General features: G+C 37.3%; 1 protein-coding gene across 2 annotated transcripts; it reads right to left on the bottom strand.

Annotated features, from left to right (window-relative positions):
- Positions 1–1,065: 1,065 nt before the first annotated feature.
- STARD4 (StAR related lipid transfer domain containing 4) lies at positions 1,066–21,764 on the bottom strand. 2 transcript variants are annotated; one of them, XM_036886819.2, is made up of 6 exons: positions 21,620–21,764; positions 13,722–13,836; positions 12,715–12,764; positions 8,821–8,947; positions 7,836–7,950; positions 1,066–6,964 (listed from the first exon to the last, which is right to left on the bottom strand). In XM_036886819.2, the coding sequence occupies exons 2-6, from the start codon at positions 13,824–13,826 to the stop codon at positions 6,735–6,737; spliced, it is 627 nt and encodes a 208-aa protein (XP_036742714.2). In that variant the 5' UTR covers positions 13,827–13,836; positions 21,620–21,764; the 3' UTR covers positions 1,066–6,734. The 2 variants fall into 2 exon arrangements, with proteins under 2 accessions (XP_036742714.2, XP_057348694.1); XM_057492711.1 differs by having other exon boundaries at positions 21,631–21,745.
- Between the last annotated feature and the right edge of the window lie 15 nt (positions 21,765–21,779).

Here is a 21,779-nt window from a genome sequence, read left to right as displayed (position 1 = left end):
ATTCTGTGATTTGAAATGTTACGACAAATCAAAAATGACACACGGACATTTTTCCTTACATCTCAACTATGGAGTTGAATCATCTTTTGAATATTTTCCCATTCTTGCAGATATAATTATACTTTGAATTTCATAGCATTCTAAATGCTATAGTGATGTTATAATATACATAAAATCATTAAAGTTAAAAGGGTACCTTAGGAATCATTTAATCCACCAAACTCATACTATTAAAGAGAAGTGACATACAGAGAGGTAATGACTTATCTAAGGTCACAGTTAGTGGCTAAGGAAAGAATAGGTCTGAGTTGACCATCTCCTTGCCCAGAGCTTTCACCACTGGGAAGTCAGACAGTCTATACAAGAGAGATGCAGCTATTCATATAAAGATTGAGTTTCAGTGTAAAAATTTGAAAATGCAGGAAAGTAGGAAATTATCCACGTAACACCTTCCAAAAACAGCATTAAGTTTTTTTCTAGCATGAGTTTTTTTCTTAGACTTGTAATCATACTGGAACTTTTTTTGTATCAACCTATCACTACAGCAAAAACATTTTTGCATAATCTTCACATTTATGGTACCTGCATAGTAATCCAGTCTCAATTCTTTCTTCCTCAGTAACACTACCTAAAGCCTTTTCTGTGCAAGAAATCTGTCCCAAGGAAGTCATCCATTTAATATGGAATTGTGGGGCCAAATGTTATTCAGTGGTCACTTCACGATGATGCTTTCAAGGACTTGAGAATGAGGGAAAACCCTGCGTGTTCACTCTTAAGAAGCTGATTATCAGCCACGTGAGTTGTTAACAGATCTGAAAGTCTTTCTTGAGCTTGGCTACTCAATCATTGGCAAACACTTGTGTGAGGTATTTGAGGGGAAGGGGATGATATGACAGTGGGGTTTACCCCCCTCCATAACTGCAGCTTGCTGCTACCATCAGATCCAAAGTCCTTTCTTTGCTGAGACACACATACCCTAAACAATGACTTCCCATTTGAGGGAACTGAGGAAAATGCGAAAGACAAACAAAAACCACTACCACATTTTTTACTATATGAGACATATCCTTTTTTTATTTCAACCTGGTTTAAGACAATCTATGGTCTACCTCCTTTAATAAAATGAATCAGCTGCCTTGTACTTCAGGGATGCCAGTAAAGCAAAACTTAAGTAGGAATGTAAAGTTCCTGCAAAATACTGAGTAAAAGCCAATTTTTACTTTCACAGTATGCTTCCTCTTTTATTTTTATCAGCAGAATATTACACCCTACTAATCACCTGTCCAGCTAATAACACAAGTAGATTGGAGCTCTTATGTCCCGGGATACATCTGCAGTTCACATTTTCCAGCAATTCTCTGTCATCTCTTGACCACAGGCCTTCATTCATAGTAGACCCTTTGCTTCAGAGGAATAGAAACACAGTGTAATATAAACACAGGTCATTCATGTTGGATGCCATGCGACATCAACCATTAATTAACAGCCTACAGAGAAAGCTCCATCACCTTATTAACTCAGTTAAGGATAGCTACCCAGTGTTTGCCATGTAGAAGGGGCCCAATACACATTTATCATGAAGGAGTGACTACTTTGCCACTTCCATTTCTGTTTTGGGAGTCTACCACTTTCCTACTGATGTCTGAAGGAGCCTTACTTCCCAGAGCTCATCCACTGAGAGATGCTACAGTTGGCTACCAAAGAGTCATCAACCAACCCTCTTTCCAAGAGACTGGAAATCCTTATGCTTGACTTCCCAGGCACTCCTATAGCTAGGGATAGTCATGTGACCCAGACTACTGGAAACAAAAGCTACTGTAGGCCTCTGGGACAGCTTTTGCTTTCCTGATAAAACAGACTATGAGTGGCCCCTTGCCTTTCCCTGCTTCTTTTGATTTGAATAGACCTGTAATTTCCAGGGCTAGTCAGTCACCTTATCACTATGAGGGAAAGATGAGAATTGGAAAAACACTGACCCTGACATCCTGGAGCTGGAAACACTAGCAATTACCTATATCCAGATTTTTTAGTAAATGTGGAAGATAAATCCCTGTTTGTTTAAACCATTTGTCATATTTCCTATTGTATACTTCTCACAGCATCCATACTGCTTCCTTACACACACACCAAGGGTTTCTTTGTAATCACTCCCAGCTTTTTTCAACACCAAATGAAATTATTACAACTCCTAATGAAGTTAACACAATTATTTATACTTGTATACAATAAACCCTGTCCATATGTTACTGTAATAGGAGCAGAATATATTCATCATCATCCTGGTTATACAATAGAAAATCAATATTCAGCAGTATTGTGGCTAATATTGTATGTTACATTAGTGGGAGATTAGCATGTGCATTATTAATCTTTATTTTCCAGTTTATATTTTTCTTTTGTAAGAGTACAGGAAGTTAAATTACATCTTTTAAGTTCAGATAACTGAAAGTATTTGTCAAAACAATACTAAAGCAAATTACACAAACAGTATAAATGATCAATTCTAAGAGTGTCTAGAAATTTTATTCCAATGCACAGCAATTTAAAAATAAATAGACATTTTATTTATATTAATACATGCTCTTAGTTTAATAAAGGTTTTGGTTTTACATACTGGCCCATAAAAGAATTATAAACTTCTTAAAAATAAAATCTATATTTAGTAGACCTTTTATTGAATTGCAGGAGATGAATTTTTATTTACCTATACATGTAAAATCTTTGGAAACAATAAAATAATGAAAAATTATAATCCCAATTTTCTGTGCTCTGGGATTAATCAGATGTTTCTATGCTCAGATCCTACAGTCCCCTAATTCTAGAAGCTGAATAAGAAAGGCATAGGAGATACACCAGACAAATAATTACATGAGACACCTTCTAATGGAAAACTAGTCAAGTCCCTTAACTTCTCTGAATTACACTGATATACCCATGGAGTTGAGATAGCAAAAGTATTCACTTAATTTAAAAAAATTGGATTTTAACAACTGATTCTAAGGATGCTAATGTGCTCCTCAGTAACAGATAAAGCTTTTATCTACATCAAAGAGAATTACTCATATGTAAAAGCTTAATAGACAATTAAGGGTCTAAACTGTGCAGTATTTTTTTCTCTTCTCTAGAGGCAACCTTGATTACATAATTTTTACTTGAGATGTTAATTTAATTCAACCTGAGTGATAAAATGTGAAAGAGGAAGAGAAAAAAAGTTTCTTAACTCAGAGAAAATTTTACACATAAAAATCTACAATTTCAAATACATCCAATCTCAGTGAAGAGTGAAATTAAGAGATTTTTAACATTTATAATCTCTCTTTAATGCTCTAGCAGTTTATGTCAAACATAACTGCAGAACACTAAATTCCCATAATTATTTTGCTGAGTATTGTGTTAAATTTAACCAAGAATTATCAAGAAAAACTAGTATTTCATGCAAACATGTCACTTATGATAAATTATTTTTTCTTGTATGAAACTAATGACCTTAAAAAAATAGGTACTTATGAAGGCAGTACTGTGCCAAGTATTTCCTGCACATACACATTTCTAATACAAACTAGCTATAAGCTAGAGAAAATAATCAACCACATAACATCAAGACAGATTTTATTTTTCATTTCAATAACTGTCCTTTGAAAAGTTAGTTACCTTTAAAGGACTTTTTAGCTATAATTTTAATTTTATTGACACCTACTAACTGATTTATTTCTAACATTCAGAGGTCCCCATTTAGCAAATGCTGCAGGTTCCAGAGACCAGGACAATATTTAAGAGAGTAATTCTATGAAATTCTGTCCTTTATATTATAAAAAGATAAATTAATACATTTACTACAGGACTGTGCTATTCAGGACAGGCCAAGTGGATAATGAGCACTTAAGATGTAGTTAGCACGAATTAGCGAAATGCATACAGATTTCAAATAATTAGTGCAAAAGAAGAGGAATGTAAGCTATCTTAATGATTTTTTTTACATGTTAAATGCTAATACTTTGGATCTATTGAATCAAATGAACTATATTATTAACATTATCTTCAGCTGTTTTTGTTTTTTTTACTGTATTGCTAGAAAATTGAAAACTACCTCTATGGCCCTCATCATCTTTTCTATCCTACAGCACTGCTGAAACAGCAGACTCAGTCATATGACAACATTAATCCCAGCCCATGTCACTGAATTTTTGAATGATATGTGAGATAACATATTTAATACATTATCACAAGATTCCTGAGCTTGGAATCAAACATACCTCTGCTCTTAAAAATAAACACGAACAAAACCTATTTTAATCTTTTTCATTATCTTCAGTATATTGTCAATTGTGCTGAACTTTGGTTAGGTAAGAATCTGCAAATGGGCAAAAGGGACCTTTTCGCATGATTGAAATGTTCTCAAATTGGATTGTGATGATGGCTGCACAGCTCAAAAACCACTGCACTGTATACCTACAGCTGGTAATTGTATAGAATGGAAATTCCATAGCTTTTTTTTTTTCCTTTAAAGTACATAGCTAGACCCCAGCAGATCTAATGTGCCATCCATCTAGGAGCTGCATATAAATTTCAGGTAATTCAAATATAATTTTTCAATTCATCATATGACTCATTGTTGCAATGAAAACTTTCCATGAGGGTCCTTTTACCTGCAGTGGGTCCACATTCAGCAGTGGGTTACATAATCACCAGCTGAAAGTATAAGTTGAAAAGGAGAAAGCGAACATTACAGTAGCGGAAAGTGGACAATTTACTTGCCTTCAGAGGTCCCAGCTCTGGCAATAATAGCCCTTATGGGAATATACAATCTTGTCACAAACCCCTTCCCCAAACTGGCCCTTGTGACTGGACATCTGCTGGTATTTTGCCATCCTAGACAGACCACTGGAATGTAAGAAACCTCCTACTCTACACTAGCAAATCCGAATGAAAGAACAGATGAAGTAAAAATGAACATTTAACATGTCCATGGGAAACTGAAAGAAGCTGAACTGCTGAGTTTTCTTTCTCTATTGCAAGAAGAAGAACAGGAGAGAAATCCAGCAACTCAGAAGTTAGAGTCATTTAGAAAAGGATGTTGGTGACTAATAAACTTGAAGTTAAGAATATAGCACCTTTTGTGCATTGCTTCTTGTCAAATCCTGAAACGAATTATTTTCAACCGAAAAAAATGGGTTACTCACTATGGATATTGTGGTGCCACCTTTGGTATTTTTTGAACCTCATTACCTCCAAGAGCAAAACAAAAAAAATAAGAACAAAACCAGCTCTACTTTTTTCATTCTATCAAAATAAGTCTGAAGAACTGTGACTTACGCTTTCTCTACACTCAGGAAAGCACACTGCAATAAAACATAAACATTCTCTGCACTTGAACAATTATATGCTTTGGTGCTGTGTGGCCTGTGTACAACGTCAGTGTCTCCAGAGCTCACTTAACCCCAGAGTAACCAAGAAGATGGGAAAGAAGAAATGAAACAGTAGGAACAGGAACACATCAAGGATTCAGGCTGAATCACACCGAACACTGAAAAAGGCTTCAAGATGTGTGCATGTACACAAACATAAACACATACAAAAGTCTGCACGGACACACTGAGTTGCCTCAAGTTCTCATTTTAGAAGTAAAGTTAAAAGGATAGTTCAAGAGCCAAAGAATCATTTGGAATGTTAACATCACTTAGGAATGTTCATTTAAGGCAGCCATAGAATCAAGGAACCTATTATATAGTGCATTCTAGTTATAAAATGACTCATCTCAGCATTTGGATAACTCTATGAGTGCATTTGTTATAGTTCCCGACTGAAGTTACATCACAGTTGTGAATGTTGATGGTTTAGTCAGCAATACTTTATGAGGTGAGGGATACATTTAAAACTGAAACATTTATAGAACACTCACTGAATTTGACTTTCTAGGGAGATGATTCATAGGGGTGAATACAGAATACCATTAGTTATTTCACTCAACCCAGACTACTGCCCAATTCATGGGGTGTCCCCAGCACATACTGGGCAGTTTTTTGTACTGTCTTACTGATGCATCAATGCTTTTTAAGACTACCATAATAAATGTACATAAAGATACAAATATATTCTTAATAGACCCACAAAATAATATTATGTAGGTATCAAAATTGAATTGCATTTGAATTATACCTACAGTTACTATATCTATTTTTTTCTTCTGATCTTTCTAATACTTAAAGTAGTACAAGTTGACAATAAAGTTCAATGAATCTTTATAAAATATAAAGAGCTTTTTCTTTAGGCCAAGATACTGGCAAACTCATAGAGCATATCAAAATAAAAGCACTAATATTTAACTTCCAAAATCATTACAACTTTTACAATATGTTCATAAAGCTCTAAAATAAGATTATTTTAACCTAAAAAAGCATAAAGCTTGTGCTTTCTCTAACTTCCAAGCAGCCAAAATATTCATACTGAGGCACTGTTCAATTTCTTAAGAGTCTGGTTCAAAGAACTGTATCTACTTTTTGGTGGATTTCTGTCATAGTCTCCATTTCTAGATACACTGCCATACCAGACAATGTGCAAATAACTGAGAAGACTAAAATGTCCTCTTATATAGCCATTTACCTTAGGAATAAAATAAACCAAAAACATCTCAAATTTTCTACAGGCACGCAGAAGAGAGAAAAGGATGGTTTTTAGGGGCCATGCAGCTGAAAAAGAGTTGATTCAGGGAACCACAGTACTGCAAGTTTTGCATATCATGCATTTTGTAAGGCTTTTCGTAAATCACCGTAGAAGTTGACTAAAGTGCTTGCCATGGCTGTATCTACTGCAGACTGAGGAATCATCCCACGAAGATCTGTCTGAATATAGCCAGTCAAAAGACTCTGGTTTGGACTGTCTTTAAGTGGAACACAAAACCAACCACAGGGATGGTTATATCCACGAACAAATTCTGGTCTCTTTTCATTCCAGTCAAGACTTAGCCCTACAAGGCAATTTAAAAATAGCACTATTAATGGCAATGATTGAAGTAGTCAAAAAGTCATTTAAGAAGTTACAGGATTTCTTGTTTATTTTTCTTCTTATCCATATAGATGAAAATTAAGCCCCAGGAGTGCCCATGGAGGAATGAAAAAGGTAATTCCCAGGTGGAGTTCTGACAGTACACTGGCAGGCAGGTAACGGGGAAAGTCCTAATCCCTTGAGAATGGATGACATCATGTATCTTGGTAACTCCTTGGAAACTACAGCTCTTCAGCGGCAGCATCCAGGCCTCAAGGTGCCAACAGCCAAACCTACAGTACCACCACTACTCCCCACGGGCACGACCCTATCCAGCTTTTGTACTGGCTGGTTAAGAATAAATAAGTACAGGTTTACCTACCACCACCATCTCAAGCATGTACTATACCAAAAAAAAATAAGAATTTACCTATAGATATTATTTTAGAAAGCAGGAGTCTTCTAATAGAAGTATTTTTAATTTCAAAAAGAAAAATATTACACAGCTTGAGGAAGGAAAAATATTCTAACACATACCAAGCTGTCTCTTGACAGTGACATAAGAGGAAATCTACTTACTGAATCCCTTTCTTAGAGGCAGTCATATGATCCATACTTGTCAGCTGGGACCTGGACAATGCCAGGTAGTCAGGAATAAAAACTTATCAGAAAGATTTCAAAACCCCTCTTAATGTTGTTATTATAATTCCTAGGGTTTAGCACTTGTAAACAAAGCTTAGAAATTATAAAATAAGTATGAAGGTTGAAAACATATCTGTCAAAGAGAAACATCTAACCTAGGAAATCCAAATATTTAAACAAATTAGAAGAAAGTATAAGGTTTTGAACAGTACCACATGATAAAAGCCCGTCTTTATAGCGCACAGTGTAGGAGAAATCAACAAACTCTCTTGGGGAGATTATATTCCAAAGCTGACTGGCAGTGGTGTAACGCATCACACAGCAGTTCTGAAAGAGAACAGGTAACAGGTGCTACTAGTGTAAGAAACACAGAGACTTGTACAATAAGCTAATCTTCAGTAAAAAAATGAATACTTCTTTAAAATGTGCTATAATTATTATTAATAACAATTCTTACAGTGATTCTGACAGGCTTAGATTTCTATGCTAAATCTCACTGCAACGTATGGACATCAAGAAGATATATAATCAAAATAGAGAGTTAAATTACCCAGTATCCAAATTTCTAATTCAACACAGTAGCTCTCTATCCTACATGACACTGGACATGGAAGTCAGTGGTGCTGACTGTAGGTGTTTAACATAAAATCCAAATACTTTGACTAAAACACCAAATGTTTCAGCAATGAAATTAAAACATGGCAGGAAATCAATTAGTAAAAATGGAAAAAGAGAAAGCAAGCCACATTGGTTATATAGTTCTTTAATGCCTAAGGTAGCATTTTTATCTTCAGTCTTTGATTTTGGTTTAATATTAACAGAAAACCTACATATAATTACCTAGAGACCAGAATATGATAGTGGTGTTTTCATCATTTTAAATTTCAGAACCTCAACTGAAGTTTTACAATGAAACATGCCGAAAGTTTCCTTAAGAACCAAGGGTAGAGCTACTGTGGAAAACACTCGGTTCTGACGAACACTCATTAGTCAACATGAGGAAACTCAAGTTTTTAAAAAAGGCAGCAAGGATACCCCTGTGGGATCTTTGCCATGACTGTTTATCCTCAAAGCAATGAATACAATGAATGCAAGTGTGTACACATGCCCAAGCTCACATGTTCACTTGCTCTCTCCTTCTTTCGCACACACACACACACAAACATCGAATCTGAAGTTATGTTTCTAAACAAATACCTCTTCAAGGTGCTCCACAATATCCATTGAAGTCATTAAGCTGTCCCAATCCAAGCGACAGGGACCTGGGCGTATATGGTCTATTACACTGTTGACAATGTCATCTATAACACCTTGGGCTTTGAAGCTGGAGAAAATATTAAAGTCGAATGCTATGAGAATGAAAAATTTCAGCATGCTCTCATGGTTCAGAGCTAACTTCAAAAAAGTAAAAGTTAATGTAGACTTTTTCAAGACAGAGAAATCTCAACAACTTTTCCAATAAATTATGTTCTACCAATTACTGTATCAGAATGTACTCTGTCCTCAAATCTGGTAAGAGTTCTGAAGGCTCTATTATGCATTACCATGAACACAGAAAAGTACCTTCATGCTGTAGCATAGCCAAAAATAGTCTACAGAACACACTGTCATGCTTCCATTTGTTTTGTACGCTATTCTTTTCTCTATGATTTAACATGTTATTAGTATACACATATTTTACCTACTCAAAGACTTTCCACTAGGAATAGAAAAATAGGTCACCCAGGAATAGAACAGGTCTGACTCATGAATAATATCAGAACTCGACCTATTTCGAAGGTGGCCTTGCCTATCAGTGTGGGAAGGATGTATTATTCCATAATTGGTGACTGCATTCAATAGTTATTCTAATGGAGAAAATAAAAAATGAAACCCTACTTCACACCATTCAAAACAATTACAGAAGACGTCTTAAAGACTACTATATAAAATTTAAAACTTTAAGGAAAGCAAGTGAACATCTTTGAGACCTCAGGATACAGAGGGATTTCTTGAATACACAAACACACAAGAATACAAATAAGATGGCTGAAGTTAAAAACTTGCATTTTGCAAATGACAAAACAATTTCTTTAAAAACCAGCCACAGACTAGAAGAATATATGTGCAACACATATAAAACAGACATACAGATATTATAGAAGATATAATTCCTATAAACCAATGAGAAAAGACAGATGATCCAAAGAAAAGGTGGGCCAAGGACATGTTAAGACTGGTCTGAAATATCAATAAACTTGGAGAAGATGCTGAACTTCAGTAGTAATCAAGTAAACAAAATACCATCTCATATGCCAAAGACTGGCAGAGATTAAAAACCTAATGACAAGTATTGAATGGAAGAGAAAGAGAACTCTTGAACTGCTACCTTCACTTTAGAGAGCAGTCTGGCAATATCTAGCAAAGTTAGATGATGTACATCCCTAAGACCCAGGTACACACCCAGAGATAATCACACATGTGTGTAGAAGGAGACATATACCAAGACATCTACTACAGCACTGTACTTCACAGGGAAGAACTGACAGAAGCCGAAAAATTTATCAGTGAGCAAATTTGCAAGCACAGATAAACACAGTGTGGTATATTCACATAAGAGTGAAAGAAACATGGCTATATCTTGAAAACATAATATTGAATGGAAAAAGTTAAAAGCAAATTACTAAAGGAAACATACACACACACATACATATACACACATAGTCCAAATATGAGACAGGAATAATACATCACGACAGTAGTTACTTCTGAGGAGAGAAGAAATGAGAGATTGGCTTTAACTCTGTCAGTGACATTTTTGGGTTCTTTGTTTTTTTGAATCATTTGAAGCTGTTTTATCATTTTGTAAATATCTCAAGTTCAAACTTACATTATCTCCCCATCCTAAATCTGTTCTTCTGCCCTGTGTTTTCTAACTTGGGGAGGAGGGTGACACAAATTAATCCAGTCGCCCAAATTAGAAATCTAGGATTCAGCTTTGACTCTTCTTTTTCTCTTAAACCCATTCCAATAATCAGTTATCAAGATGATTTAATAAATGTAAAGTGCTTAGAACAATATCTGGTTCTCAACACGTTAGTTATCATCACCATCATAACCATCACCACCACCACCACCACAACTACTATCATTAAATCTTTTTCATGTTCATTTGCCCTTCTCAATCCCCACATACATCCTTAGTTTGGGTACTCTGTGTCCAGCTCAACACCACCTCAGTTTCTAGCTCTTCTCATCGCAGATCTCTTCTCAAGAATATATATACTGACACAAACTTTTGAATAAAGTCCTAGGGGAACTTCAAGAACCTAATCATGTACTTCCAGGGTAGAACCTCTTCTCTAAACTCTCCATGCTCATTTCCATCTTTCACAGTGTTATTAAAGTATATTCAAAATCCTTTGAGGACCTAGGAGGTGGGAATGAGGGTTAAGCAGAGGGTAAGTGGGATAATGAATTCCTTAGTTTAGAATTAAAAAATCTTTCAGACAGATGCTCTCCCTAACCCATACTTCATGCTCCAACCATACAAACACAAATTCTGCTTCCCTAAACAAACTCCTTAAAGTGTTTCCCAACTGTGTTTATATAGTAGATGCAATTCCCTCTGCCTGAAACTAGTCCTTCATTCTCTAAGTTGTACCTATTCTCCTGAAAGGCTCAGTTCAAGTATTAGCTTCTTTGTGAAGTCCTTTCAAATTGCCAAGTATAATTGCTCCCTTGGCACTTTTTACACTTTTCAACCCCTGCTGGGAATTACTAATCTAAAGGATTGACTTCCACGCTTGCTTACAATGCTTATTCCAACTCCAGTGTCCCTTGTCCTTGTCATAAGTATTGTACAATTCATCTTTCTGGAAATGCTATCCTTGGTATGACACTTCAGAATACTGTGCAACAGTCAGAGGGGCCAGCAGTTTCATTTTAGAAAGGGCTGAGACCCAAGGATATGAACATTTCATTCCAATTACACATAGCAATTGTCCCCACTGGCTTTAAAAAATAGTAATGTTTTTCTGGTTAAAGCCTAAGTCATATTCAACTATATGCAAATACCAAAAAATGAAAATAAAAATCACCCATAAAATCACCATCTACAGGTGTATATTTGGTGCTAAATGAAAATATAACATATAAAAATACACAAAATCAATACATCATTGTGCTACATGCAATTTAGTATTCTTCTTTATTCACTTTACATTATATCTTGAGCATTTTCTTAGGTTTTTAAATAGTATTGGGAAAGGTGGTTTTTTTAAGACCATAAAATATCAACTTTTAACTGAAGTATTATTGATGTACAGTCTTTCATTGGTTTCTAATACGTAATACAGTGGCTCAACATTTGCCTATATTAAATCCTCACTCCCGCTAGTGCAGTTACTATCTGTCAACATAGGAAGATGTTACAGAATCAATGGCTATGTTCTCCATGCTATACTACCATCCCCGTGACCAACCTACATTATGATTGAGAATTTCTGTGTCTCTTTATCCCCCTCATCCCACCTGCCCACCCACCGCAACCCCTCCCCCATGGTAATCATCAGTCACTTCTCAGTGTCTATGAGTCTACTGCTATTTTGCTTAAAATACATTTTATAATTTAATCATTATCTGCCATTTATAAATGGATCATTCACTGCAAATCAACAACTTGATTTTTAAGTTATTTATAAGTTTTTAGTATTATAAATAATGCTGTGATGGAAGTGGTAAGTACTTAACCATTATCTAATTATGATTTCTTCAAGATAAATTCTTAAAATAAAGTATGCTACAGCACTGAATACATCAGAATAATATTAGAAGGGTCATATATACCATGCTAAGAAATTCAGATCTTACCAGCCATTTGATATCATTATTTATGATTCCCTTACCACCAGTTCAATCTGCAAGGGATATGAATACTTTAAAGGCTTTTAATTCATAAGGTTATTTGCTTCTCAGAAAGTTTAAAATCTGAGAAGCAAAAGCTAAATTTTATTGACAATGATCATTTAGTGATCATTTTATATATATACACATGTATATGAAGGTCAGCAATGCCTTAAGAGCTATAAAAAACTATAAAAATTTACTTACAGGTAACCATTAAATTCTTCTGAAGGTTTTCTCCAAATTGTTACATCTTTCTAAAAAATTAAAAACAGTATATGGCGATAATTACATAGCTGGAACCCTGGACATAAAACTGACAATGTCGTTAGTCTGGAGCATTATCTTTGTATTAAAATAAAACTCAAGGGACTATTCAAAGAGATATATAAAAGTCACTGATACCACCAAATGATCCATATTTGAACTCCTTTTGCTCAAATTTAAGGAAGTAAAATGTAAAGTTCTTCACATTTTACTTAAATTACAGACCACTAGAAAAGATTTTTTTCAGCAGCTTAATGAGACCCAAATACTGTTAAGACTCAGTAATGGCACTATCACACTGGTCAAGATTATCTGCCTCATTCCAATCTTACCTATTTACTATTAATGATACATTTACACTAAGACATTAGGAATGCTGAGTATTTCATTCTGTAATTGCTCACATCTTTTGTTAAAAAATTAAACAATCCACACCTATTCTGATAGCACAATCCTTAATTAGCCTCTCCCTTTTTTCCCCCTGCTCATTTCCTAAGAAATTTTGACTATCAGAAAAGCTAGGCCACTGGCTGGAGGAGGCCCTAGGGTGGGCTCTGCCACACTCAACCATGTAATAGTCTGGGCAAGTCACACTGGTGAAAAAACCCTCACAGGCTTGTTGAAATATCTGAAACTATGCCAAACGATCAATTACTATCCTTCCTTAAACTGACAACAATATATTTGATTTGTTAACTTCAGAGGCTATTCTTTAGGCTTTTGTTGCCCTAAGTCTCCTCTCATGTCCAATATCTAAAGAACTAATGAAAGCTGTGCAAGATCACTGTTGCTTCCTTTGTGAGATGTTAAACCACTGGCTTTACTAGCATAATAATCTATCCTGCATATCCAAGTAGGGTCCATATTTTTCCATACCATTTGAAAGTCATCAACAAATTGATTACATAGAAGATATACCCCAAAGAAAAATAATTTAGCCAATTTACCATTTTCTTTGCAACTCGCCATTTATCATCTTCAATGCTATGGTACTGGATGAGAGTGTTTTTAAGTCTAGTTGCAAAAGCAGCAGTATCAGGCAGGCCTTCCATTTCTGTTTTCCTGTTACAGAGATAAAAGTTAGCATCAGCAAATATCACAGTTCGATTCAATACACAGTGGTTCTCAAATCTAGCTTCATAATAGAATCACTACAAGATGGGGAGCTACAAGGTGCCTTATATGAACCCCACTTCAAATCAACTGATCAGAATCTGGAAGAGGAGGACCTGGACATAGGATTTTTCTGAAAGTTCCCAAGTGAATAACACAAAGTCAGGGATAAGAATCACACATTGTAAATTATAAATATAATCTATTTTCCCTTTCTAATAGAACCTAATAAAAAGGAATAAACTATAAAATCCCAAATGACTTAAAGAAAAAAATATTGCTGTTTCTAAAACACAAAAGTAATAGACAAGGCAAAACTCTAAAAAGTCCTTAGGGCTTCAACCACTGAAATGGTTTACTTTACATTCCAATAGATTTAGGACTCATTCTAGAAGACAAATGACAACTGCAACTGGAAACCTCTTCTCATATCCTTTAAGGAAAGGGCTACAGAACTGAACAATTTCATTATTTTGAAAAGCTGTATTTTCAATATTTTATTTCATTTGATGAAGTGTTATAGGATTCAGGTATCTGTGTAAGGAAGAAGGTCATGTGAAGGCTTTTAGAACCACTATTGCAATAAATAAATGGTTTATAATTTTAAGGCTATAAGTTTAACTACATGAAGAAGAAAAGCACTCACTAATAATTTCAAGATAAACTACTGCTCAACAATATTTTTAATGGGAAATGATTACTAACCTTGAAAGCTAATAAACTTCATATAATGAGGGATTCTGTAATGTGACGGTTTTAAAATACTGCTGTAAATTCTTTGACACACTTCCCATCTGTGATTCTGCATGACTTCCTAGGCTGGGTTAGAAAAGTCCATGCAGCTTCTGCAGGTTTATTTTAGAGTAACTGCTCTGGAAACCTTTGATCAACATGCAAGCACACAAAAAATCTGGCTATCGCTGACACATGGAAAGAACCAGGGGAAGAAGGAGAGAGAGACACAGCTCCCAAGTCCCAAATCAGAAGAAGCCTACTTATAGTTTTATCCCTAATAGGCGTCTGTTGCTTCCCTGGGCTTCCCTCAATTTGCCAGTCTTCCCCATTTTAGCAAATTACTATTAAAATGGTAATTGAGCCTGTGAAAGTCAAAAGCCTTGGAATTATCCTTAACAGGTATTAAGGGATTCCTAGTCACACCACCACATCACACTGCCTACAGTGGTCTTACCCTACTGGTTTTCTTTCTGTCCCTCAAATAGGCCAAGATTATTACTGACTTCGGGCCTTTGTACTTGCCATTTCTCTGCCTGGATTACTAGATCACAAATCTGAGCACGACTAATAACAACTCATAATGACAAGTTTGACTTAAGCCTCCTGTCCTCTTTAATAAAGCCTTCTTCAAGTGACTATTATATTCTCCTTTTACTTTCTTTCATAGTGCTTATCACTATCTGAAATCAACTTTATTTATTGGTGTACTGTATTCTGTTCTTTGACCAACACATCTCTGACTAATAGTGCAAGAGCCCTTGTTGTGCCCAAAGTCGCGAATCCCAGAAGACCACCAAGGAGCCAACACCGATGCAAAAGCAAAGAGCCTTTATTCAAGCTAGCTCGAGCTCAATCTCTCATCTACACCAACGCAGTGGCAAGATGCCAGAGAAAGAGAGCGAGTTTCAATACCACAAAGGTTTTATGGGGTTCTAGGGCAGTTGGTGGGGTGATGGTCGTGGCTCTGGCTGATTGGCTGGATCTAGGGGTAGTTGGTGGGGTGATAGGTCGTGGCTCTGGTCAATTGGCAGGGTCTAAGGGTGGTGGGTGAGCTCTTTGCTGACTGGAGAGGAGAGAGACCAAGCTCCGATTGGGTGAAATAGGATCCAGGTCCTGATTGGCAGAGGTAGGATCCGGGTCCCAATTGGCTGAAACAGAATCTGGGAGCTTGCCCTTTCAGCCCTTGCCTGCCTTATTTACCACTATATCCACACCAACTAGAACATTGCCTGGAACACAAAAGGCCCTTAATATTTGTCGAAGTGTGTTTGTTTCAAAACAGAAATTATTTGGTCTTAACTTTATCTCCTTTTGGTGCCATGCTACACTCCAGTAAAAGGCTAAAGGAGAAAAGGCTTTTGGGGAAAAACTGCCCATTTACAGAACCATCAAGTTATTGAGGTAGACCAGGGACATAGGACAAGCATCATGATTAATTTTTCCTGCCTATGATGAAAAATGCTAAGATATAGATAGTACAGTAAGATCAGGAGGGACTCCATCTTAAGGCTAAGATTCCATTTTAAAAACCAGGGAGTGAGGAGGTAAGAGTTATCAGCCAACAACCAGCCCTATCTTACGGCAAGGTGAGCAGTCCTAAATCACATGTTCCCACTGGTTGTGGGTAACAACTATTTTGGAGAACAGGATCAATAAATTCCTTGTGCTAAGTTTATCTTACAGAATATTTGGAGGACTAAAAATGAATGACGACATAATGACCATCACCAGAGACAGACATGATGAGAACACAAGTCAAGCCTACACTCCCTTGGTCCTTTACCCCATTCTTGAAATCCTTAAAAGACACAAATCCTAAGCCTTTAAGCACACCTCTCTGAGGCTGTCCACACTCCCCTTTCTTCAAGTGTGTACTATGCCTTAAAGCCTTCTTGCTGCTCAACTTATGATGGAGTTTTGTCTCCATGCTCTTCCAAGCCTGTTGGGACCCCTTTTAGTAAGAGACCCTTTTTCCCAGTGGTAAGCATCTTTCTTATTTTGCTATTTCATTCAGTTGTCTAGACTTAAGCACAAGTCTTCACTCTCTCTGTTCTACTTCAGACAAGTAGGGAAGGGCTGCTGAGATCTCTGATTTGGGCTTGCAAGTTCTTGTTGCCTGGGTGAGCCAGAAGGGACTTCAACTGTACAATCATGATCTTTAGTAGCCTGCCCCAAAATATTCTTTCTTTGCTTTGGGGAAGTTCCAGAATATAATATCACTCTATCCAATGCTCTCTGGCTCCCCCAAATTCTGGGGTGGTAGGGGCTTAGTTCCCATGCTGTGCAGATTCACGCGGACACTGGATGCCAGGTGACCCTGGCTCTACGAGTTGGCAAGGGATTTACCCTGTGCTGATCAGGAGTTTAATGAACTTTCCTTTCCTCCCTCTGTCCTTGTTCTCTGCACCCTGCATGGCTGCTGCCATTCACTATGACTCTTGCCTTAATGAATTCTTTCTTTACCAGAAAGAATTAATTAATCAATTCTTTCTCAATTAGAGTCAAGAATCCTCCTCTGCCCAAACTGAGGTTTCACCTAGTGTGCAAGGAGAGACACCCCCCAGACACAGCTGCCTGAAAACATTTCTAATAAAAAGGAAGTCAAGGAAGATTTAAATGAAATATCAAGCCTCAAACCTCTATGAGAATAAGGCTGCAGTTCCCAACTACACATACATACATCGGAATCACCCCTGTTACGTCTTGTAGTAATTATTGCCGTTGACATGACAAAGACTGCTCCTCCTGCTCCTCAGAGTCCTCTTTTTGATAAGGCCTAACTCTTGGGTTTGTCTTTAGCCTCCTTAGCCCACTTTTATAAAGAATCCTGCTGAGTCAGTTTAGTGAAAATCTCCCACCCTCAAAAATTCCTCATCCCACCCAGGATCTTATCACCTGGTCTGCCTTCAGCAAGAATCTTATCAAGTCAGTTTAGCCAGAATCCTCTTCACACCTAATGTTTCCTCTTAGTAATTTCCTACCCACTGACACTTCCGAGTCTCTTGGCTTTGAATCCCCCCACCTGTCCTTGTATTGAGAAAGGAGCCCAGAATGATACTGAGGTTTCTTTCCCCCTATTGCAATAGTTCTTGAACAAGATTTGCTGCTGTAACTTCTGTTTGTCTTTGATACTGTTATTAGATGTTAGATTTCAGGGCCCACTGCCAGATAGTCTGTTTCAGTTTCAGTGGGTCTGTTCTGGGGTAGTCTCCAGAAATCTAGGTCCTTTAAAAAGTCTCACTGATCATTCTGCTTTCTAGCCAGGGTTAAGAACCACTGATCTAAAAACTAAAGATGACAGAACCAAGACAACATTGTAGTCAGGATTTAAATAGCACAAAACACCACATAGACACCATGAAAAATGATAAACACTAAAATAATACAGAACTGTATGAGAGGAAAAAAACCTTCCCTCTACTCTCGTAAGTTCTGTCTCTGGACCTGTAAATTAAATGGACAAAAGACAGATTAACAAGAGGAAAGGCACACAAATTTTATTTGGTGTTAATATTTTAGTTTTTATATACACAGAGGCCTTCATAGAAAAGAAGTGGAGACCCAAAGAAGCAGTTAGACCCAGGGGTTTATACACCAGTTAAACAAAGAATCATAAATTGTGTAAAAATGACAAGAAACAGGAAAAGGGGTTTAGACTTGTAGAGGTGGTAAATTATGGGAAGGTAAAGATATGGGAGGAAACTAATGAAAGATAAGTGTTATTTTAATAAAGTTTATTTGTGCAGACCATCTCTGCACCAAATGTCTCCAGTAACAAGAGTTGTTCTCCTGGTACAGGAGAGGAGGGAGGGAAGAACTCCACAAAAGGAAATTCATGTCCTTCTGTTCGGCAGGTAGTGGAAGGGGTAGCTTTCTACATTTGCTCCTTTTTAATTGCCTTTAGCTCAGAATAATTCCTAGCCAAGAGTGGCATATTTTGGGGTGACATATCCCTTCAGAAACAAGGGAAAGCATATATAGAAAATTCAATTAATATAGAATTTAGGATCTGTTTAAGTCATGCAAACTATATAATAAGTATAGATCCTACACACAAACTAAAAGTGGATTAGCTCTGCCAGTCAGGAACGTACCCCATTTCCCCTCAAAAGACTGCCAACTTGATAGCCAGTACAATGACCTATTCAAGGGTATGTTATACAAGCCCGAATTCTTAGAGAGGACTTGAAAAAAAAACTTCATTTACCTATAACTGGGATTATTATGATTAAACAATATTTTTTAAACTCAAAAGCTTGCAGTTATGGTTAACTGGTAAGAATGCTTTTCAAAACTTTTTGATGGAAATCAAAGATGAAATGGAAATCTACTACTATCATAGACATTATCTTTGTGCAAATCCAGCACACAAAAAGTAAGCAATAAAACTACCAATAAAGATTAGAATCTGAATGTTTAAGGTGCATACCTTAGGAACTATTCACTCCTACTGATCAGTAAAAATTTCAAACTCCTTAATATGGCTTATGGGCCTTTTTATGATCTGGCAGATCACTGCCTAATTTCTACTCTTCTTCCCTGGACTTCCTGAAAGACTAGGTTAGCACCCCCTCCAGTGTTCTCTCAGAGCAACTGTGTACTGTAATTATTCATTTGTCATCTTCTCCCATTTAACTGTAAATCTTCTGAGGCAGGATATGTGGCCTGTTCAATGTTATATTCCTTATGTCTAGCATACAGTAGAACACAGTGAATAAAAAAGGGGACAATGGGTAGACAATGCACAACTAGTATGAAAGATGTCATGACATCTAAGGCTGACCCGTTTACACCAAGCGTCCTTGAGCTTCTGAATGACCACAACATTCACTGCCATAACGAAGCACAGCAATTTCTCAAGGTGGTCTACTACTTATCATCTAGTTAGTACACAGCGGGTCCTAAAACTACAGAAATGGATGTAATCCAGTTTTTGCTCAAACTGAGTTTTTCCACCTTTAAATAAACTTTGAACTGCAACCACAAACAACAAAATCTAAAACATTAAAAACTCCTATTAATTAGCCTCTTTATGGGTGGTGGCATAGGAGGTAGGAAAGAAAGAAAACAAAATATAAACTCAGACAGCTTTTAGCCCAACATGATGTTTAACCAGGCAGTTAATTCTTACATGGATTTTTCCTCAACATTGAGTCCAAAAGGGAATAATGATTACTGTCTAAATTGTATTTTTGTGGGCAGGCATAAGAGCATCTTTCAAATATATTCCAGAAGGTGGGTGGGGGCGGTATGAGGGTTAGCAAGGTCTTGGCACTCTCCTCATACAGCAGGGCACTCTCACAGCAACTGAAAGGAGTCCACAGAACGCCCTCTGCAATCTCCATCTGTGGAAACTGTCAGGGAATTGTTTTAAATACCATTCTGAACTCCCTCTTATTAATTTTCTTTTATGGCTTTTCCTTATATCAAGAACCTCTCCATCACTTACATATCAGAGAGAAAAAATACCATTTAACTGTATCAGAATCTAACAGCTCTGTGTAAAACCTTGTATGTGTTTTGGCAGTTATTCAAATTCATTTTTCCCCTTACTTTCACTTTTTTGTTCATTTTCTATGCCCACGTTTTTGAAGCCATCACTAATGTAGACAGTGGCTGCCATCATAGAGTGGGCAGCCCTCCCAAGTTAAAAATTTTGAGACCATTTATCAGCACCACAGTCATTGACTGATACAACTCCAATTTTTAACAAATATTTATCACAGTAAAGTGACCACAGAAGTTCTATTTTAACTATTAAGACATTTTAACCTCCAATAAAAAGTGCCACAAATGTCTGTCTGTACTTATGTAGTATGATTAAGTCAGAACTCACTTATTAAAGAAGCTCATATCAGAACTGTTCAACCTTACATTACCTGATTGATACGTTTCACTTATGTGAACAGCTCCAATTTAACATGCCATAGATTTTCCCCAAGATGTGCAAACCAAGTCCTTATAAATTATATTTTCTACCTAACATAAAAATTTCAGCATATGCTTGATGCCCAATGAATCTTGAATTGGTAATTTAGCTTTTCCAACTCAGGTACAGTGGTTTTTTGTTGTTGAGACTGGCTGTAGCAGGAACCCAACAGGGAAACCTACTTCTGCAAATGTGATTAACGCTGCTGTTTTCAGTGCTCACTGGCTTTACTGTGAGTACAGTGTTGAGACTTTTTACAACACAACACAATAATAAATTCTAATGATATCATAGCGTTAAGTCTGGGTCCAGGTTAATGTTCAAGAGCCTAATCTTTTATTTAAAATAATAACAACACCTAACATTTATTGATCATTTACTATGGGATCAGTCTTTCTGGCCATTTTAAATTGTATTCTTTCATTTAATCCGCATAAACAATCTTAAAAGCCGATCCTATTATCCCTACTTTACGTAAAGTTGAAACAGAAACAGGGAAATTAAGTCACTTATCGAGACTACACAGCTGATAAGTGATGGGACCAGAATTCCAATCGAAGGCTTCTGCCTACGGAGCCTAAAGGCCTGTTCTGTAAAACGCTGGAAGTTGATCAGTGGCTGGATGAGAATTTACATAAAACGTGTGACATCATACATGAATGTGTCATATTCTGTCTTGGTTCCTGATCCCAAAATAGCTCAGGTAATTTTTCTCAGTTACCTCAATGGACCTTCACCACGCCTCAAAAGCGAGGTTAGTACCGCCCCTTCCCCATTCAACAGATAAAAAACGGAAGCCTAAGCCGCGTTCGAGACCTTAGGATGGCGAGCAGTGTAGGGAGGCTCGGTGCGAGCCCTGGGATCGGTCCGGCGCGGCCCCGGGCCTCAGTGTCTTGCACCTGTGAGGTCCACACCCTCCGGACGCCGGGGTCCGCCTTCCCGAACTTGCCCCGAGACCTCCCGCACCCCACTCCCGGATCGGCTCTGGGAAAACGCCCCGGACGCCGCCGCCGCCCTCCCTCCAGCCGCCTCGCTTCGCCGCGACTCCGGGCCTCTACCTTAGGCTACCTGAGACGCACCGAGCAGCCTGCGGAGCTCGGGTCCGCCGGGAGCCACAGACTGACCGCTCTCCGCGACACTGCCGTGTTGGAGCGCTCAGTTTCTCTGCCTGCGGCGGGCGGCAGCAACCAATCAGCGTCAAGCCACTGGGGATCGCAGCCAATTGGAA

Source organism: Manis pentadactyla, chromosome 2 (genome assembly GCF_030020395.1).
Source record: "Manis pentadactyla isolate mManPen7 chromosome 2, mManPen7.hap1, whole genome shotgun sequence".
Classification (NCBI taxonomy): domain Eukaryota; kingdom Metazoa; phylum Chordata; class Mammalia; order Pholidota; family Manidae; genus Manis; species Manis pentadactyla.
Note: the sequence above shows the minus strand (reverse complement) of the source record. Positions and strands in the feature narration are given on the sequence as shown.